The sequence below is a fragment of the Passer domesticus genome, chromosome 10 (assembly GCF_036417665.1).
Source record: "Passer domesticus isolate bPasDom1 chromosome 10, bPasDom1.hap1, whole genome shotgun sequence".
Lineage (NCBI taxonomy): Eukaryota > Metazoa > Chordata > Aves > Passeriformes > Passeridae > Passer > Passer domesticus.
Genome location: NC_087483.1, coordinates 36,746,517 through 36,768,897, shown reverse-complemented (window position 1 = coordinate 36,768,897; position 22,381 = coordinate 36,746,517). Strand labels below are relative to the sequence as shown.

General features: G+C 38.3%; 1 protein-coding gene across 3 annotated transcripts in view; it reads right to left on the bottom strand.

Moving 5' to 3' along the window:
- Window positions 1-22,381, bottom strand: part of MGAT5 (alpha-1,6-mannosylglycoprotein 6-beta-N-acetylglucosaminyltransferase) — a 109,642-nt gene that overhangs the window by 56,199 nt on the left and 31,062 nt on the right. For all 3 annotated transcript variants that reach the window (XM_064435231.1, XM_064435233.1, XM_064435232.1), the window contains exons 2-3: window positions 11,094-11,482; window positions 6,950-7,117 (exon numbers count right to left, since the gene is read on the bottom strand). In XM_064435231.1, coding sequence (XP_064291301.1) covers window positions 6,950-7,117; window positions 11,094-11,331 — 406 coding nt within the window. In that variant the 5' untranslated portion in view covers window positions 11,332-11,482. The remainder of the gene's footprint in view (window positions 1-6,949; window positions 7,118-11,093; window positions 11,483-22,381) is intronic.

The window sequence follows — 22,381 nt, the reverse complement described above, 5'->3', positions numbered from 1 at the left end:
ACCTGCTCTGGCTGTACCCTCTCTTCTTGGCCACTGGCAGAGGGAGTTCTAGGCTGAGAATCATCCCTCCCAGTTTTTTTCTTAATGATCAAACCCTGAATGAAGAATTACATTTCTGCTCCTCTTGCTGCTCATTTGAACTCAGCATGGAGGTGTGCTTGAGCTTGTTGGTAACACCTGGCTCTCCTTAAGCAGGAATCCAGAGGTGAACAAATCTTGTGTTTCCCATGAGCAGCTGAGACCAAGCTCAACCAGATGCCAGCAATTCACACTTCTGAGTGTGATCATGAAGACACGGGAGATGAAGTGGAACCCTGGGGATGCCACTCGACACATCAGGATCTTCCAAAGCATGAAAAGCAAGCATTAACATACAAGTCAAAGCTTAGGAGTTTTTCATCATTTGGAGATAAAACCCCAAACCCTAATATCTCATGAGGATTCTTGTCAGAAGTCTGGATAGATGTATTATGCTGTTAGCAAATTCATGTTGGATAATTCTTTCCTGAAGGGGAAAACTACATTAAGCCAGACAGTGAAGTTACTTTTGTTGGAAAATAGTATTTGAGAAACCACAAGAATTTTTACCCTTAATTAGGATTTATGCAATTTAAAATGCAAGCTCTGAAATCTCTTTTCCCAGCCAAAACTTAGAACATACAGCCAAAAGAAGTTAGAAATACAGCTGCCAAGTTAGTACAAAACAACAGCAGTTAATAAACACACTTTTTTCTCCTAAACTTTGTGTGAGCCATTATATTAATTTATGTTCAACACACACCTATGCATTTTTGAATTAATGCATAGCTTATCTCCTCTTGACTGCTGTTATGAAAAGACATAATTATTAAACATTTATCTCATATGATATTACATTAAAAGTCAATGCATTAACAAACTAAAAACATGAACATAGCACATTATAAACCCAAAAGCATGCAGTCAGTACAGATAATCCTAGAAACAAAAGAAAAATACTGATAAAACACCCAACTGCAAATTTTAAAAAACCTCTTTAAATACTGTTTGTGAGGTCCTGGGATATTTAAAATATAACTACCAAACTCCATCTTTGTGTTTAGAAAGGAGCCATATGTTCCCTTCACAAATGATCTACAGCTTTGCAGCAGACATCGTTAGAGCACAGCAGGTGAACCTGAACTTGTGAACAATCCCCAGTTGTTTCAGTGCAAAGTCTGGCACGTCAGCATCAGTGACACGGCAGATCTGAGCTAAGCCACCGACCCTGCACTGGAAAAGAAGCTTCTCTCTTGTTGCTTGCTATGAGCACTGCACCTGCTAAAGCCCCAGGCCTCCAGCACCTAAATACCAGCTCACAGATGCAGCTCTTCATTGCCTCCTGCATTTCAACTCCACAGGTTTTATTTGTAATAGTGAAGGTTGACAACACCCACGTTGAGAATGATGTGGCTAAAAGCACAGTCTGTGGTAGGGAATTGATTTTTGTTTGCTTTCAAGTTGCTCTTTAATAAAACAGTAAAAATGAGCAATAGTAAGTGCTACATGCATATTTCCTCCCTTTCCTACGTTGCACATTCTTCAAATAATGTGCTTTGTAATAGGCTAAAAAAATTCTGCTTCAATTTTCCTCCATCAGACAGTTAGGAAGTCTAGAAATATTCCACTAAGACTGTACTCTGAATAAGAGTTATAATTAGTCACTCAGCAGTGAGTGCTGTTTGATAGGTGCTCTGTTTGTCATAAGAGTTTTAAAATAGCAATATTTCTTAAAGCAAATGAAAAGGCTGCAATACAGCTGAAAATGCAAGCTGACACCAGCAGCCTATGTACTCTGCTAAAGGACCAGCTTGGTGTTCTTCTGAGAATAGAAATGTATTAAGAATTTAACACAACACTAAAAATGATGTACTTTGGAACCTTGAGGCTTAAACTCTGATTTTCAGACAAGTGCATATTAAAGTATTTTTTATGATATACAGCACAGATAATAGCTCAAGTCAAAAGTGCTCCCATCAGCAGATTTCTGATGAATACAGAACTTCTCTAGTATTATAAGGTCAGAGTATTCACATCCGATCAAACCTATTCACCAATTTTATTTCTGTTCTCCTTCTGGTTTTGATAATTAAATATAAGTACTATTCTTACTTTAATTCATTAAACAGTTCTCTTGTTTCCATTTCAGTCCTGAAATCTGGTATCTGTGGTTAGACACAGACTGTAGTTAAGGCTGGTTTAGTTTGTGTAAGGTCTTCTTTCCCTTCTCCTACTAATTAACACATTCTCAATTCAATTCACATTATTCATCTCCAGCTGGTAAGAGTTCTTTAAAGAGAGAATTTGCAGTGTGAGCTGAAAGCACTAACAACATATTCAACCAAATGAGCTAAAGGTTTCAAGATTTTAAATGCAGAGCACAAAATGCTTTCTACCAACATTTTAGAAACTTCTGTAGCAAAGTGTTGGTATGATTTAAAGAAAATTAACTTTTCTACCTCTAGTCCATCCTCACACAAGCTGTGCTGCTGTGTTCCATTAGCACTACTGAAATCAATGCAGTGTTAGAATTCAAGTAGTAGTCAAGTGGTTAATCAAAATGCAGCCCAGGGGACCACCAAGAGCCCCCTTCAGCATTATTAACACAGCTTTGCACTGCAGTGGAAAATATTCACCAGTGGTCTTCTGCACACACCAACTGTGCTGTGACAGCCAGGTTTGAGGGCACACAAAACTCCCCAGCTCCACACAACTGCCTTTGTGGGAGGGGGGGAAATCTTAATAAATACACATATGCAGTGTGGAGAAAGAATACAAGGAATAGGGCACAATAAACACAAGTGAAAGCAAAACATCACCTCCAGGAAGCTGCTATCATGACTATCAGAGCCAATGCAGTCCCACACCCTGCTGTACACCCTGGTACACACTGGTGCCCTGTGGGGACACTCAGTTTGTGCTCTGAGGCACAACACACCATGCTGACTGAAGAAAAGCCTACTCTGGTCCTCTCAAGACAGGAGGGCAGCTTTGGAATTTAAAACAACGTGCAGTATCTTAGCTTTTTTAATCTCTGCAAGTACAGGACTAGGGTGGAACTGTGGCTGCAGACTGCTAAAACTAACGAGGCTGTGTAACAAAATTAATCAGAGCGCCATGGAAACAAATCCACTGATCCTGAGGTTACCTGAGTCTTTCCCCCATGACCCAAAAGGCTTCAGTGTGTCAGCCCCAAGGCCTCAGGAATAAGGACATGGAAATACCACGACAAAGGTCCTTCTCACCATAGTAACATTGTAAAAAAAAAAAAAGAATTCTTGTAGCATTGCCAAAGCTGACTTGTCAGCCTGCCTTGCTACATATTCACGAAGGATGCCAGATATCTGACAGGCATCCAAGCCATCATGTCTTAAATGACAAGTATACACTGAAGTCTGCATCTTAATGAATGACTTGAAAGATGTTAAAACTGAAGTTGTTAAAAGGGAACTGAACAGCCAACACAGCAGAACAAGTTAATGCAGAGAAGGCAGAAAAGCTGTGGAAGCTTTGAACAGACACAGCAGCAGCGTCCCCCCTCGCTGTGCAGTGTTCATGCAGCAGCCTGAGCCTGGGCTGTCCTCAGCCTCTGCAAGGGTCCTCCAGCACCAGCTGTGTGCAAGGGGAAGGCTGAGGAGATTTAACACAAACCTTCACGGTCTCATTTTTGTGGGATCAAAGACACACAATGAAAATCATTCAAAGCAACAGTTTTCAAGGTAAAATAATGTTTTGTAAACAACCAGTCTGGCAGACTTTTCAGTACAATTATTATATCTGAGGCATTAGATGGTCAAGATTATAAAAAATTTAGCTTGTCACTGAACAAGCACAGAAAGAGTAATGACCACCTCTAAAGGAAACCCATCCCACAACACAACACACTAACCCCACCCCCACTGCTTAGCAAAAATAACACATGAAGAAAACAGAGGATTGATTCTCTGATCATGTTTGTGCAGATTTCCCTACCTTATGAATCATGATAGTGCAATTCTATCCCAGAAAAATAAAGGATTTCTTTTATCATTATGGTAGAAAAGCACAACTGTTAAAAACTAAATTGCCTAAACCAAGCTGATCTTGTGCCTGTCACATGGAACCAAAGATGAAACTACAACAGTAGCAGCTCTGTAGACAAGCTCTGCTCCAAAGTGTTATGGTTTTGTATTTCCCCATTTCTGTTTAATCATCTCTACAACAGCAACTTTAAATCTGCTTAGGGTGTCACTTGTGGCAGTACCTCAAAGCTTCCTGTTGTAAAGGCTGATGAGAACTCTTATCTCCTAGGCACCCAAAGTTTAGATTAATATTTTCCTGTGTGTATGAGAATGTATTACTTCCCACAGATGCAAAAAGGATGGCTATCAAATATCTCAGAAGCTTTTCAGATATAACTTAGATAAATAGAACAAAAGAGAGACAAGGAAAAACAGCTTTATTGCTTTTGAAACCAGTCAGCCAAAGCTTTATAAGCATTTTTATATTATTGCATAATGTAGCTCCATTGGAAGCAGGACTCTCGTAGAAAAGTCTGCTAATGACATTGCACTGTTTCACTGACAAATAAGGCCATAAAACACAATTTACTGCAGTTTTAAGCAGCAACTCAAGAAGCCTTTAAAAAAGATTATCAAAATTATTAAACATTATGTTAATCAGATGCTTCACAAACACTATGGTTGTCCAGAAAGAAAGACAAAATTATTAACCATCCCTAACATGAATTTGTCTAAAGTCAGCATTAAAATATTACAACTGTTAAAGGGAGGAAAGGTAATCCTAACATGTTTGTTGTGATCACTTCATAGTGTAACAGTTGAATGTTATAAAGTATCATCTGTATTTGTACACATACCTCTTTCAACTCCAGTAAAATGACAAACTATTGGGTAACAAAATGCCTTCACCACAATTTTCACATTACCTCAATTGCTCTAACACAATATAAAAGGGATGTAATTGAAATATCACCGACAAAACCAACATTGGTATTGTCACAATGTCCTCACCTAGATTATTTTCTGAACAATTCCTTCCCAACAGAGAAGATACTTATATTACAATTATGCTGGAATCATATGGCTTCCAGAGTGTGCTGTCAGGGAACTGCCACGAAGGAAGAAGTAGAGACAAGTTTTCCATTTCCATTTGGCTGCCTCTGATCTGATTAATTGCCACTGATTGCTTCAAATGGATGAAGAGCAGGCACTTAACACAGGGATTAGGTTCAAACTCTACTCTAAACCCCAGGTACTACCCAGCCCAGAGGTACCTGAGCACTGATCTCATCCAGTCATCAGCACAATGCATTAATTGAACCTTAAGGAGCTCTTACCTAAAGGTTTTTCCTGTTTCTGATGTTCAGTGGTTGCTTCAGACATTTTAAACTCAGGGTACCAAGAGCCAAAGGTAAAAAACCTGTGGCTCTGATGAGAGGAATTGTGTTCTTTCCCATAGAGCAGGCCTCAGGCAGTGAAAAGTAATGCAAACGGAAAACTCTTACCAGGCTCTTTCAATGTTGCTCCTGAATACCAAAATTGTGAATCTAGCCTGCTCCAAGAATAATAAACAACATTCAAATCACCCTAAGAACTAATGAAACAGGTTTCCTTTTCAGGTAAAAACAATGAACCTTTGTCTATAAATTTTAAAGCAACAACATGAGTATTCATGTTCCAATTATCTGCAAATCTAAGGAAATAACTCTCTTTTGTCCAGCTATGTAAAGAAAACATACAGTGATGTTTTCCATTTTATATTAATGGTCCAGACTCTAACAGTGCTGTAATTGTTCACTTTCCAACTCAGTGGAAGTTTTTCCAAGATCTTGTGCTGGATGCAAGATCTTGTTTTTCCAAGATCTTGTGGCAGGAAGGTGGCACAGCCTGTCAGCACCCTGCAGGTGCTGCATGTCTTCAGGTGCTCCTTCATGATCTGCCTTCAATTCTACCAAGGCAAGGCAGATGGGGGAGGGAAAGGTCTTGTCTGACCAAGAGATAACAGGACTTTAGCACCCTGGTACAGATGCATGCAGTTAGGACTGAGCAGCTGAGAGCAACTCTGCTGCCACACTGTCATCAGGCAATCACGTGCAAATCTGCTTTCCTATACTTGCTCCAGTGGCATTTCCCTACCAAAGGCAGCATTTGCTTCTCTATTTTGAGAATTTCAGCAAGTAACACCTTCTCAACAGAAATATTTATTTTTGTGGGAAACCCAAGGACAGACAAGACACAGGAGCACAGTTATCAACTTATTTACCAAGTTGCCTTAGCTCTTCTGCTCTGTTCTCTTTTGGGACTGCAAAGATCATTGGACTTACACTCAAACATTCCTATGAGTCAGGACTGCCAGTATCTCTTTCAATTTGGTGGCAGAACAAAACAGTTCATTCATTGAAAACAAAATGAATGACTTCAAATCTCAACTCAAAACATGTTTTTATTTTAACTGAATGTACCAGGCAGGTGATCTCTCTGTGTCAAATCCTAAGAGCCATCAAACACTGCAGGGAAAGACATTTTAAAATCATGACCAACAAATACAATAAATGTTTTCTTTCAGTTAACTACCAATAAACTGCATATGGTAGAATGAAGCCTAACCTAAATAGTTAGGCTTCAAGAGAAAAGATCTCCCCAGTTTCATCATTCTAAAATGCAACCATTTAAAGCATAAAACATCTACTATAAATGGGTGAACTATTCCCTTGAGAAGAGATTTTGATTTTCTAATGTGTTCAAGTTACCACAGAAAAAAGACCTTCCACTAAGCTTGGACTTCAGTTTGTCATTGATAAAGGCTAGACTTTGTGTTTTGTTTTCCAAGATATTCCAAATATCTAACACTGAAAAATCATGTTAAGCTCAAAAGAGAAAAGGTTCAGATTAAACAGCTCATAAATAATTTTAGTCATTGCCATACACACCTGCTACATTAAGCTTTTCAGCTGCTCCTAAGCTGGGAGCAGAAGTGGTGGTATTGTTGGTCGAGTTTGCTCCTGTTCCATTAAGTACAAGATTTTCCACCTTGGACTCCAACTTCCCAATGCGCTGCAAGATATTATCCAACAGGACTGCAAGTGTCTTTTTCAAATCTGGAAATGAAAATGAAAAGTTAAACTGCTTAATAATGCAGTGCACAGTTGTTAGACAGAATCAAACAATAGATACAAGAATGAGACTGGAGATATATATATATATATATATATATATATATACACACACACACTTTTCTCAGTGCAAATCTTTGCCATTAGCAGCTCTATGCATTCATGTTCCCTTTGTTCAGCCTCAGATCCAAGTTTCCTTGGCCATGGAACTTGTCAGCCTGTATATTTTATGAAGCACAGTGCTACCCATAGATATCCACATTGAAGGTGAAATGTGAGCCTTTACGGGAACAGAAAAATGCTTGCTTTGCAATGGCTCAAGTAATAAGAAGCTGCTTAAATAATAATGAGTCTAAACCTAAATCCATATTCAAGCACTATGAGAGGAACAGTCTGTTGATACTCAGCCACCTGGGAACAAAAATCCCCTTCCTCAAAAGGACAGCTTTAAGCCAGTACAAAAACCTTCTCCTGCATCTCCTCCATGTAACCAACTCCTGCACTGACAAATTAAAAATAGATCATAATTTCTCACAAAAAATTAAGTTCAACCTTTCTGTTGTATTCACACAACACCAAAAGTCACGTTTCCTTTCTTCAGTCTGCTGGGGGTTTTCTCTGTTTGCTCTGACACAGGGCTTCCTTGGCATGGAAGGCAATGAATAGTAAAAGGAATTCACATATCAAATGACAACACAGAAAGAGTTTTCTGATGTTTTTTCCTTGGCTTTCATTTTGTTCAGATTCCTTGAAGGAATGCAAGACACTTTGGCAAGTTAAAAGAACTGTGGGCAAAAGTAGAAAACTAGACCACTATCAGACAAAACTGTGTAATTATAATGGCAACAAGCCAAAGAAGATGAAACTATTGTCCTTTGTTCATTTACCCTAGTAAAGATTAAAGAATTTGGTACAAGAAATTTACATTATTTTTCATTTACAATAAATTTACATTATTTAGTTACATAAAATTGCATGCGTTTTGGTATAATGTATTTTCTGTTTTACACAGCTTTAGAATCAAATAATATTCTGATCTATAATAGAAAACTTTTCCATATATCTGAAGAGATTCCACTGTCTCTACAGCAGTTGTAGTTTTGCCACATTCATTCCATAATTTTTCTTCCAATGACTATCTCAATTCTTGTGCAAATGAGACTAAATAAGAAAATGCAATTACTTTAGAAAGCTTATAGTTGTTTTCTCAAACAAAAAGGACAATCATATTTATTCCATGGTGCCATAAAGAAAGCCTTTCTCATAATAACTGTGTTCTCCTTTGTCCTGTAAAGATCAGAAGGTGGAATCTGAAGCACTAGTCTACACATCTGGACTATTTTAAAAGGGGTCCAGAAGGTATTTAATGGCACAGTGTGCAGAAGAAAAGGAAACTCTGGACTTAACATGAACAAAACCACAGTACAGAAGGAAGAAAAAAATAAAGGAAAAAATGTAAAAATATTTCAGGAAACAGTGAGGAACAAACATAGCCTACATAAAAGTATACACTAATCATAGAAACAAAAGAGGTTCGAAATAATTGTTTTTTAATTCAACACATTGATATGAGACACATCTTGTCAGAACAAAAAGGGAAGTGGAGGCTAGTTCGAGAAGGGGAGGGCAGAAGCACAGATTCACCAAATTTTTGTAAAAGACCTGTTTACTGCTATAAAGAAAAATCTAATATTCACTGTGTATATCTGAACCATAACTTTTAAAAGGAAAATATTTGAGCCACCTACTCGACAGGTGAATACACAGCACAAAGAAAAGGTGAGAAAGTAAACAAGCTGTGCAACCACAATTAAGGAATGACTGAAAACCTTTCAGTAGGTAAAGGCAGCTAAATCCAGCAAACATTTAATTTATTCTTGAACATGGAAATCACGACTGTGCTCACTTAAAGCAATCAGAGGATAACATTAAGAAATATAAAAAGGCTAAATAAGCAAGAGCATTAATTTTCACAGAATATTGAAGAAATCTCTACCAATTATTATTAACATCAGTCATTAATGTGTTTATTTGTGAAGAGCTAACCTGATTATTTGCTAGCAGCAAGTCATTTGGTATGCCAAACAGGACAAATTAACTTATTAAGTAATTACCTTACCCAGTTTCATAAACTATTATTTAATATGGTGCTATTCACTAACTGTAGTGCTTTTCCCTGAAATATTTTAAATAACTGCATTACCATTATTTTCCATCTTTCCAAACTACTTTGTTGAAAACACCTGGCCAAACTTAAAATTTAAGTCTTTAATCTTAAAAATATTCTGAGCCATGGACTTGAAATTACTACACAAACCTTGGCTTTCCCTTCACAGAAGTGTCACAAAGTTATTTCACCTGCTTCCAAATGCAGTTTAACTTCTCCTTGGGAACTTGACCAGTGTTTGGAGGCAAGTCAACTTATTCCCCAGCAGGATTTGGAACAGGAAATTAATGCCACAGGCAACAACCTGCAGGGGGAACTTTGCTTATGGATGTCCTGTACCCATATTAATCCAGTTACCTTCAATATGTGGCGCCAGATTGTTTGGGGCTTGTTGTCTTATTTTCTATTTTCTTTCTCAATTCATCCACCATCAAGCACCCCTGCACAGTAACAGGACACTGGTAATGGCTAAACAGCAGATAAAGTTTTGTTCTGAGTCTAATCACACAATCCTCTAAGGATGTCCACTTGCTCAGAGATCCTCAACCCAAATATTGATCTAGTTTTGCTCGTGTTGCTTTGTAAGGCTACAGTTCCAGTATAGCTCAACATGCAGCCACAAATCTGGAGTAACAGAATAAGGGCAGGTTGCTATTTAAGCAATGAAGCAATTTAATTGTCAGCTATGTTGGGGATAATAATCTCATGCATACAGGCAAACAAATGCACACCAACTCAAAATTTTGCTTTTTAGAGGAAAAAGGACTGGTGACAGAAACAAGACACAGAGAGAACCCTCCAGCAGGATATTTTCACTGCATGCACCAAAAAGTATAGAGTATTAACAGAAAACTAGAGAAAAAAGTTATTTTTTCTCAGCTATTCTATCTGTTGCATCCTAGTCTATATTCTTTCTCCAAGCATACAAAACCATCTACTCAATTTCTTCAGAGCTGAATATTAAGACAACTACAAAAGAAAGCAAATCTAAATGACTTAGTTTAGTCATTAGTTTTCCAGACATTCTGGAAGTGCACAGGTAAGTCAGAAAGAAAGTGAGTCTAAAAATTGCTAAACAAGTAAAGTGCATTATGTGATCTTAACAGACTGAAAAGGAATCATACCTAACCTGAAATTTGATTACATTTTATTTTTTAGTAATATTTTCAGGTAATGTGCTTCATTCTTTTCTGCTTGCTTTGTCTGACACATGCACAAAAACTTAACTCTCATGTACAAACTGGAAGAGAGTAAGCATTAAAACAACTGCCAAACAAAGCACTAAAACTCAGTTTTCCGCCCTGAGGCAAATAGGATATACTTAAGCTTAATTTAGGATTATACCAGATAAATAAACTTAAACATTAAGTAAATTTACTGAACAAAGAAGTGAAATGGGAAAGAAGAAATAAATAGCAGGTCTCCATTTTAAAATAAGGCAAGCTTTTCCACAGGGAATTTCTTACATCACTGAAACGAAAACTGAAAAGCCTCCCAACTTTCTCAAAAACACGAAACAAGTTTTTTTTTAAAACTGAGTTCTAACAAATAACCCAAAGCATACTAGATAGAGCTTCTAGACAGACATAATATAAATTAGCAGACAGCTTCATTTTCATGTGACTGGAAATATAAAGTTTGTCCCACTTAAAAGGGAAGGCCATTTTCTCCATTTATACAGAAAATGCACAGGGTAAAGTACTGCTAATTGAGCTGCATTATGAAGTAAAATCTTTGGACAACTGAGGAAAAAGCCTTAATCAGATTATCAAATAATCCAGAGAACACACTTACCATATGCTGTCACTGTCCCAACATAAGGCCCATCAACTACATTTTTATTTTCTTCAGCTAATGCTTTGATGTATCTTTTGCTGAGATCCAAAATTTGCTCACGCAGGACTGAACTGCTTTCGTGTTGTGTTTGTTGCTGAATAGTAAAATGCAGAAGCATCATTCCCCAAATAAAACCAAAAGTCACCAGAAAAAAGCCTAGTTTCTGAGAGGACAGCTTCCATGGAGAGAATGCCATGATTCCCAACAGCTTCACACAGTTCCTACAAAGGTTCCTAAAGCATGAAGCCAAACAGCAAGTTCATGGTCCAGGTATATAAATATCACAGAGCAGGACTCAGTCTTATTCCAGCTCCTTTGTCAACACATATCTGTATTTCAGTTTCATCCTGTTGCAAGAGAAAAGAAAAAAAAGCACAGTTAGCACACCTGGAGTTTTTACTACCCACTCTAGTTCTTCCCTCTAACTGGTACAAACCAGGAGCAGCCAAGATGCTTGCTTTGTAAATGGTTAATTTGCATGTCTCATCATTGTACTGTGGCAGCCAGAGCAAAAAGAGGCTGAGAAAAGCACTGGAAGGACAACAAAGCAGCAGTGATGTGCCCGAGCAGGTGGAGAACACCTCACAGCATCTGGATCAAATTCCCTGCCTGAAGTGGTTTCTGAGCTGTATTTCAAAGTAAGGCTGCTGTAACATATTTATTTGTGTGTGTGTACGCAAAACTTCGCAGTGTTGCCAGTGCAGCAATTTAAGACAATTCTCAATGTAATTCAGCTCTCAGAAAACAAGTAATTTTAGCTGGCAGTGACACTGCTCGGAGTTCCTGGCAGGAGCTACAGCATATGGCTAGATAGGTGATCAGGAAATCAGACTCCCTCAGGGGTAAAGAGGAAAGAAGAAATCTACATTATTTAAGCCAGTACACTCTCCTGGCTTCCACTGCAAGCAGTTGGGAGGCTGCAATAATGTTCTGCTCCTGTGTGGCCTCTGCTGTGCAGTTCCTCCTCAGCCATAAAACATACTCCAACGAGGTTACTCTTTGCAACTAAATCGAAAACACAAACTTCTGAATGCAGCAACATGTCTTTGATATATAAACTAATATTCTCAGAGCTTTTTTCATACACAAGGGAAAAGGAATTGCAATAAAGGCCTTCAAGATACAGTAGGACCAACTTTCAAGGTAAACTCAATTATAAAACTTGTCATGAAGAATCCAAAGGCAAGAAATGGTCTGTGATGAGAGTTAGAGGCAGGGTCCTTAGCCTGAAGTCCAACTAGAAGAGGGGTAATTAAAAGGTAATTAAGTGTAACCTATCATGTTAGAACGCAGATTTGGTAAAATGTTATCCTTTTAACTTCATAATGCTTCCAGACAGGATTAGAGAACATAATGTTCCCTTCCATTCTGTGCTTGCACAGATAATGCAGATGTTGCTCTGTTTTAATAGGATAATTACTCAGATCCCTGCTAGCAGTGCTCCCTGCTTGTTAAAATTCCCTGTAGATCTTCTGCTTCCAGCTGAACCAGGAGTTGTGCAGAGGGACAGAAATACCTCTGGACCACTTATCTCCAATGTGACTTGAGTGTGCACATTGCACATCACAGATAAAATTGATTGTGGAAGTGAAGGCGCATTACTTAAACTAAAAACAGGCAAGGCAGACACTGTCCCGTGCCCTCACACTGCTAAAAGAACAATCTGCAGCCATCTTTTCTTAAGGAGGAATGGGGCAGAGACATTAATTGCAAATACAGTGAAAAACATCATAAAGCCCCCAAGGTGGCTTTTTTCACACTGAAAATATCTCAGGAAAGAAAATTAACAGTCTCAACAGAGAAAATTAAGGACTCTGTTTAATGCTGCTCTACATAAATTTCAGTTAATTTTCCAAGAAATGGCAGGGAGAAATTTTACTTCATTCTGTTTGTTTAACTATAGTCTTGAGATATTTTTGGTCTGACTGAATAATAGAATATTGTTACTTCATTAAATGCTGAAAGTTTTACTATTCTTTTGCAATATTGGGTGTGATAAAATATAGAAAATTCCATAGTGCAAAACAATATAATGACTTAAAAAAAATTCTAAAATATTCCAGACAAATTCCCTCAGTGACTTAATTTCAAGTAAGCACTGACAACATCCTCTACAGCAATAAGATCTGTGGTTAAATAGTCAATATTTCTTCCTCAATTATCACTTGTTTGTGAAGAAGAAAACACTGAATAAGAAAGTAAATCTATCACCATCATATTTTAACAGACAAGTGCTAATGATTGTTTATGACTAGTTGATAATGGAAAAAAAACACCTCTGAACATAATTAACATTAAAAACAGCAATTAAAAATGCAAGCATTTCACAGCCTTCTTTTTAAAGTTCTAGAACAGAAAGAAAGATGGTATAAGAAATAGTGTAATGACACTGAACTATGAGAATTATCTCCTTAAAGAGGTGTTGACTTTTCTGTTTTATTTATCAGCAGAAAAATAAATCTTAAATCCACTTAAAAACTGTAAAAAGGTCGAAAGCAAATATTAAACTTTTGCCATAAGAAAGGACTACAAGTCAATGACAGATGGAAGAATCAACAAACCAACAGAAAACCCCAAACCCAAATATGACCAACAAGCCTTATTTTTCCTGAAGCAATTTCAATGGCCAGCAACTTGATGAGCTCCCAACAACACGTACTTAACTAATTAACCTTCCAGCCCTGCTGGTGGCCATGGAGGTTTATGAAGTGCACAGCAGAATCCTGGCACTCCCATGGGCAGCTGCACTGACTTCGGTATATATTTAATAAATATTTATATGACTTTGGTATATATTTAATCCCAGATCTGACAGCTGTCAAGGGCTGCAACAGAACTATTCCCCAGTTACTGATTACCACATACCTATAATGAGTCATTATTTGGTACCTAAGTGGACAGTGGACTGAAGATACCAAGGGGTGATGTGGCATGCATGAAGACAGCAGCACAGAAATGTCTCCACGTATTTCTGTTTTGACAGGAAATTAATAACTGAACTGAGCAAGAGCTGAAGCAATAAACACACATTTGTCTACCATAATCACTGGTGGATTTTGACTGACAAGTTATCTCTCTGCCCATACCAAGTCAGACATCCCAAAACTCCAGGGGGTAGTGTATTTCCCTTATTCTTCTGCACATTTTATAAAGGATATAAGAGGTTTCAAAGGAGGTAATCCTGTTAATTACTAAGGCTTTTTCCTAGTCTAGTCTCCAAATGCACACATCTAACAAGGATATAGACACCCATATTTGTTTGTGCTTCTAAGACTCACAGGTGCTTTTTTTTTACCCACTTCCCACCCCCTTTGTAAGCTTTGGAAAGATGTGGTCCCATTCTAAGATATCTCTTGAAATAATTCCAACACCCTCTGGAAACTGGATGCTTTGGTTGTGAGTTTGTTTGTGAAACTGTTAGGAAGATAATTCCTCCTGACTTAGAGCAGTTAATGTACGAAAACTAAACACCAAGTGTGAAAAACAGGATGAAAGTGAAAGGATACAGGAGGCAAGGACGCCTCTAATAAACAGAATCTTTGTCATGTTCTTTCTTAAATTCAACTCCAACCAGCCAAAATCCCACCACAACTGAAAGAAGATTCTGTGGGTGGTAGGCAGGTGTTTGGGGTTGTTTTTAAATAGACTAGTTACAGTTCTGTGAAAAACATACCACAATTTACAACTCAACTGCCCCTACCCTGAACAAAAATTATTCACATATTTCATTCAAAAGGGGCTAACCTTACACCTATTTAACCAGGCATAAGAATTTCAAAATACTAAAAGCACTATTATATAGCTTCATCAAAAACACATTTTTTCTGTTCTGTATTTAATAAATCCTGTCCAACAGCTGGTCAATTCACTAGTTAGAGAGGATAACATTACCATGCTGATGTCATTGCTACAAGAGAAGCCTCACACTATCAAGAAGCATCTCAGATAAGTACCCTAATTAAAGTGATCTGTGTGTCAAACCACATATTTCTCAGCATTTTAAGATTTTACCTTTTTTTTCCTTTTTTTTTAAGGCTTAAAATAGAGTACAAACAGTTCATCTTCATGTGAACAGATTTTGGTGACACATATCCACATATTCCTCTTCACTTTTTAAGGAGGAGAATTAATCATCTACAAGAGATTAAGCTAAGTCTCTTTATAAGTATGTACATATACACAGCTTGATATTCTCTGTCCAATCTGTACCTATATTAGAAATGGTACTTAGGGTAAGCTAGGAACACCACTATCCTCAGGACACTCAGAATTAAATCAGGATACTCAGGATTAAACTCTTCATCAGTTGAATGCACCATTCATCAGTAGTTACACAATTCTAAAACCTTAATTGTCTGTAGCCAAAGCAGAAGCTCTTGCACCCATAAAAACAGCAGCTTGAGTGGTATTTCATTGTTAGTTTGTTATAAACTCAAACCTAAGTAACCTTACACATCATGACTAGTAACCAGTCTATATGTATTTTTGTACAATGTGGCTCAGTAAAAATAGTATTGCCACTGCTAGGAAAAGGCCTGTATTCCAGTGCCAAACATGCAAGTCCCAAATTGTGGCCTCTTATGCTGAAGAAATTATTCTAGGAATAACAGTATGAGCTAGAGCTGGGTACCAGGTGCCTCTTGTTACAGCAAACAGCTTAGATATGAGATAAGAACCAAGGGCTGGGAAATAGAGGCACAGGTTGAAAGGAGAGGCCCCAAAATTGTGAGTTACTCAACAATGGTCAAATACTAGTCAATGATAAGACACAACCTTGAATTTTGGGAAAAAAACCCTGCTTTTCTTTTAACAGTAAAGAAAAGGCACCTGTGACAGGCCCATCAGGGCTAAATCCATGGCACCAGCTCTGTGGTACCCTCTGCTCACCATTTATAATAAAACTTTCACACACTAATTGCTTTGACAGTGCAGTAGTAATGACCAGGAATGAGTAAAAACCAGCCTTTAGTAACAGGTAGGTCAATGAATGTCAATCTACCCAAGTTCTGTTACAAAGTTTAAAGCTGGTTTTAAACTGCTTTGTTCCATCAGCCTCCTAAACCTTCAGTCACAGCAATCCCTCATTCTCTTACATATATCCATCCAGACACCAACAGTGTGTACTCACGCATGCCACCCTGCCTGACCTATTTTCCAGATTGTTTCCTCAAGAGGGCAAGCTGCCCTTCTGTTTGCAACTGTTTGATTCTGTAGAACAAGCTGTTGCAGACCAGCCAAGGACAAACACCAAGATACGAACTGCCTCTATTCTCACCAAGGGCGTGCTAACCTAAAAGCTGATGATAATTCAAGTGTGAAGCCAGTGGGCTGCCAGCACACCAGAGCTACAGCCAGCAAACACAGGCTGAGTGAAAACACCTGCCCTGTCCCAGAGCTCCTCTGCTAAGGGGTGCCAGGAGTCAGGCTTCATGCAGAAACTGATGCAATACATCCTAAAATCCTCTAAAATCTCTTTTCTAATGAGTCCAAACTGGGAGTGCTACGTTTTAAGAGTTTAAGCCAGACAAACTTCCAGTATACATAAACTAGAATTCCAGGCTGATGTTAACCACAGTCTCCTACTGCAGCTGTATTGCCTAAACAGATGTGCACTATACCCCAACCAAATGCAAATTACTGGATTTCCTGGTATTGCAGTTGTTTATTCCTGTGGGAATATCCCAGCACCTTACCCAACCCCAGCTGGCCAGTCTGTGCTCTGAAACAGTGCAATCTGTGCTGTGATTGTGAGATGTTGGCTCCCTCAGTCCTTTTGAAGGCTCAGTCTACCTTTCCTTCTTTCAAACCACAGCATTAACAACGATAAGTTACGGCCTCCTACTTAATGCAGGCAAGTGAAATCAAAGAACAGTCACATGCTCTGTTGGTAGAAGATAAGAAAGGATCAGAGAAGAGGAAAAGAAGCCTGATTTCTGATAAGATTACTTGCATTTAGACACGATTTCTGCTCATGCCATTGTCAAGTGTCTTTGTACCACACACATCTTGACTCCAGTACTGACACTGCAATTAATTAACCGATACACTTAGGAAATATACTCCATTAACAATAAACCCTCCACACATCTAAACAAAACTTGGGGGCCTCAGTTACACTGAGCGTTCAGAAGCACTTTAGCTGCTGTTCAGCCACTGACCATGTCAAATGCATAAAGCAGAGGTCAGACAGCAGGACAGCCAAAGGCTGAATGCACACCTGCTTAGGGTGCCAAGGGCTGTATCCTGCCTGAGTGGGTCACAGAAACAAAAGAACATTCATTTCAATAGGTCAAGTCATAAATCTGAAGCCACCTCAAAACACTTTTGTTAATATTAACACAAATTTTCTTCATTCAGTTGTGATCAGTCCAATAAAAGGCAGAAGTCTGATAAAAAAGCTGATAGAATCCTGGAAGGAGCAGAAGCATGTGAGCAAAGCTCATAATACTAACTCAGATCTGCAAATCCCAGGTCGAGATGAGGGCTTCCAACTGGTTGAAGCTGTACATATTCCCTACACACCTCACAGGCTCCTCAGAAAGAAGAGGTAGCTGAAAAAAATCATGCAACTATACCAGATTTATGCCCACTTTTGCTAACTGCACATTTTATCATTTACATTCCTTAATATAGAAAATAAATGCACGGAACAATTTCTTTTAACTGTATGATGGAGTCTTAGTTTTGCTGTTCCTACTGCTGCTCAATTTTATTTTCAGCAATGTTTCTGCCAAGCCATTCTCTTCTAGCTGACAGATGTCACTGTGTCTTCTCGCTCACCACCCCTCTACAGCTGAGGTGGCACCATGTACTGCGCCTGAAGTGGCAATTTGGGATGAAATCCCATGAAGTGAGAAAAGCAAAACAACACTGGGTCACAACAGAAGCAGCAGGACAGATGGACTGAGGGAGACTAAGAGTATAAATACTCCAGGTTTGGGGTTTTTTTAGGTTGGGGAGGCATGTTTGCTTTCGTGCATGTGCATGTAGTACAAATTGGCAGGAGGTAGTGGGATGAAAGTTGAAGGAAGGGAAAACAGTCTCTGATAAGGTGCCATAAAAACAAGTAAATTTTCATCTTGAGCAAGCAGCTTGCCTTCACTTTCAAAAATAAATTCCCCCACTTAGAAACAATTTGGGTGGCATCCCACCTTAATTCCCCCATGTGGGTCTGTGCTTTCACAGAGCATTCTGAAGTGTTTCAAGTTATCTACCTAGCACATCACTTGCTGTATTTCAGTCCTACAAAAATTAAACCATCTGATGTTCTTCCTTTCATGCTGTTTGCTTACTGTGATAATTCAGGGAGGAAAGAGTATAAAAGGAAAAAACACAAGAGATAAGGGGGAAAAGGATCAGAAGAAAATCCATAAGGAAAAATCCTTATGTGTTGAAATCCTTATGGTACATACACTGTTTACTGATTAGAAACACTCCAGGCAATGCATTTAAAAACAATCACAAACCAACTTGATCTTCTTTCAATAAACTGAATGAATGTTAGGACTAGGAACAGGACTTCAATGAACTTCAGAAAATCAGAAATGTTCCTGACCTTGAACATTTTTACAGCCATTTACAGTCAAAGGACAGGGAATATTAATAACCTTCGTCTTGCTGCTGCATTAAAACCATATGCCCAAAATAGCATTTTCTCACTGAAAAGAACATTTTGGAATGTCAGCATGCTGACCAAGAGATTAAGAATTAGTTTTTGGCTTTTTCTGCGTTTTGGTTGGGCTTTTTTTTTGCAAGAAAGTAACTTACAGAGCCTGAGAGCCCCAGTCATCATCTACAGAATCCTAAAAGCAGTGAAAAAAGTACCCATAAGCATGTTTTCATGGCTTCAAGAGTCCCTGAAGCCCACTGCGCAAACAAACCTTTAAGTTACTTCATTAATTTTAATGAATTTTAAAAATAGGACTCATGGCCAATAAGTTTTATCATATTTCTAGTGTGGATAAGTACCTATGTTTTTCTCTTCCCCTCCTTGCAACTCCCCCCAATGAAAGGCCAATATATGACAGCCTCTTCTGTCATTCTCAATTTTACATTTGGCACATGTGCTCTGTTAGGGTGAAACCATGGCACCTGCAGAGAAGCAGGGCCTGCCCTTTTTAGGTCACCTGGACAATCTCCATAGCAAAATCTCCTTGGTTCCTACACAACAATCCCATGTTCCGGTAATGCTCTCCCATTTCCTTAGTGCACAGAGTATCTGTGGCAACAAGAGCTGCAAGCATTGCTATGAGCTTATGCAGAAAGCTTTATTTATTTTTAATGAATAATAAAATTAACCTCAGCCTATAATCAAAGCAACCAAATTATGAGGCACTCCAAGAATGACTAAGTTTATTACATAGAAATTGGATCCATTAGCTCATTTCTTGCATCAAGCTGATACTCCAGGCTCCAATCTCACCCGCTGCTATTAACCACAAATCAGCCTGTTACATCACATCTTGTGGTCTGTCCAAGAGGAAAAACAAGCTACTCTCAACAGGAGCTCTGTCCAGCTCTCAGAGGAAAGTCAAAACCTTCTTTGTAGTCAGCAAGAAAGCTCTCATCAATGTGGATGCCCAGCTATCATCCCCTGTCAAATCCATGGTCAGCACACTAAATGTGGTCTTCAGCAATTGTCCTGGACCCCAGACAGACAGCCAAAAGTAAATACAAGTTCTAAGGAAAGATCCAAACATGTTCCTGCTCAAAATACTTACCATACCTGATTGAAAAAGTATTTCAAAAATAGAAAACAGAGAATATAAGTACATCTGTGTAAAAGAGTTAATTTTATTGAATTTTCTATCATTTGCTGGGAATTGTAGATAATCAAAACAAAGTCTCATTAAATTTGGTTTAAATTAATTGTTGCTACAGGATTCTACACACAACTTTTTGCAAAGGACAAACACCAAGGGAAAAGACAGCAGAGTCATATTAAAATAGGGAAAAGCAGAAATAAATATATAGAAAATGTTTATGTGCATGCTATTAAGCAAGTGCATATCAGATCACAGGGAGGACAGAAAAGTAAACAGCTAAGCTGAACATTAAATGAGTCTTCAGAAATATTTATCTTTTGTTGCTTTAGAATTTCTTGAACTTGGGTCAAAGTATAACATTTCTTCCAATGGATTTGTTCTTGGCAAGCATGTTGAACACATTCCAGCTTATGTGGCTAGACAAATGGCTGAAAGTACAAGCTGCATCTCCAGAGAACAAAATTTAATGGAATTAAAATTTCAATACTGTCACCTGTTTGGAAGCAACAGTGCTGCTGATTATTCCATCACTCTGTATTTAAGACCTTTATTATTGAAAGGATGAAGTTTTAATTTGTAATCTAATTCAAAAGTTAGTAGGGCAGCAAAATATTTTAACCCCTTTCCTGCATATATGCTGTTGCTTAATACTGGTGCTTTTCAACACCTGATAGCACCAAAGATTAGAGAAGCACTTTTAATTGAAATCAAAGAATGACAACTGCCAATGTTTCTTATTTCTCTTTGTAAGAAGCAGCAACTTGTCCCACAGAGATGTCAAAATATTTAAAGGGACATACATGAAGTTCTGTACATGTGCAATGAAGTTCCATTAGAAACCTACAGTCACAGAGGGCAGAACCTTATAGCAACGGGCTTGAAAGTAATGTTAGAGGAAATATCAGACAAAAGTTTCACTGTTTACACAATTCAGCCATAAAACAGCAATAACATCACACAAAACCTTTGCACATGATTCTCACAATGCTGTTAAGATTTTTAAAGCTTTGTGAGAAAATACAACAAATAGTGAATGACATGGCCATGACCCCAACAGTATTTTCAAAGGAGAGCCAGGTGAGGGCAAGCATAACCACATTCTATCCTGTCACTGACTGTAACCACTGCACTGCTGGGAGGGCATCAGCTTTCCAGTCATCTGCAGGATCAATAAACTACACAAGTTTCCTCTGCAAACAAATGAGTACTTAGTTTATCACAGGGCACAACTTCTGAACTATTTTGAGTAGGTGGAAAACAGCCTCCCCTCTTTCAGCATCCCTAGACAGCTGTAGAACAACTTGTACTGGCAAACTCTGAGGAATAGCTCAGTTTCAGCTGTAGCCCTTACAAAGCTAAATGGGGAAAAAAAAGAAAGAAGTGACGTGCAGAAAACAGCCGGCACAGGCAGCATAAGGAAAATGAATTAGTAATAGGATTTTGTGGTTTCTCCCCAGACTACTGCTAGGCAGGGAGACGCAGGACAACACACAACCCCAGCACCATGATAAAAAATAATGTGAAAATGTCCTAGCAAGCAGCACAGGTTTCTGATCTGATGTTTTGGACGACACAGTACTAAGGGATGCATACAGAACTCCCTAAGCTCTCCTCATTGCTTATACACTGTCATTAACAACAATTTTCCTCTTTTTAGCCCCTCTCATTCCCAGGTTTTCAGGTTCTCTAGATAGTGATAAGCTACTACTCGAAAAAGCTATTTCATCTGCTGGTTCTGGTCCACACAGCAGTAATGGTTTGGGTAATGAACTTTCTTTAATGCCTCAGTGCTTTTAATAAATAATCCTAATTATTAGAAAGGCCTCCTTTCCAAAGCATGCTTTGTTGAAGCTATTATCAATACTCCCATTCCAGGTTTGGTAGCAAAAGTAGCTTCATTTTCAGTGCTGAAAGCAAACCTTTATTCCCCCTGCAATGCAGTTTCAAAGTAAATGTACGTTAACATCTTGGAAAATTTAATTATTTACAATATTAAATGCTTGAGTAGTCATGAGCTTCCTCTTCCTTCTCCAAGGCTCTAGGTATACTTGAATAAGAAAGTTGTCTTTAAGTAAATCAGAAAATAAAGCCTGAGGTCTCTCTTTAATAGACATAGAATCACAGCTTAGGTCTTGAAATCTCTCTTTATGTGAGCAAATACCACAGCAGAACAGGAGCACATCTGCAAAAGAACCTGATAGGTTTTGAGGACGTGACATTCACACCAAAGGCATTTCAGCTCAGAGGTGTGGGTGTCTGGCAGTACTGGGAGGATGGTGCTTTGGATTGTATCTAATCTGGTTTTAAAGAATAAATACCAACAGTTCGAGAACACCACTTGCATTCCCGGAATATTTTCATTACGGAGCAACTCAGTTTGTGGTCTCCTAGAGTACTCCATTATGTTTGTGTGTATATATATATATATATAAATGAAAGTGTTATTAGCAGATTATCAATTCACTTCCAAAAGCATGTCTC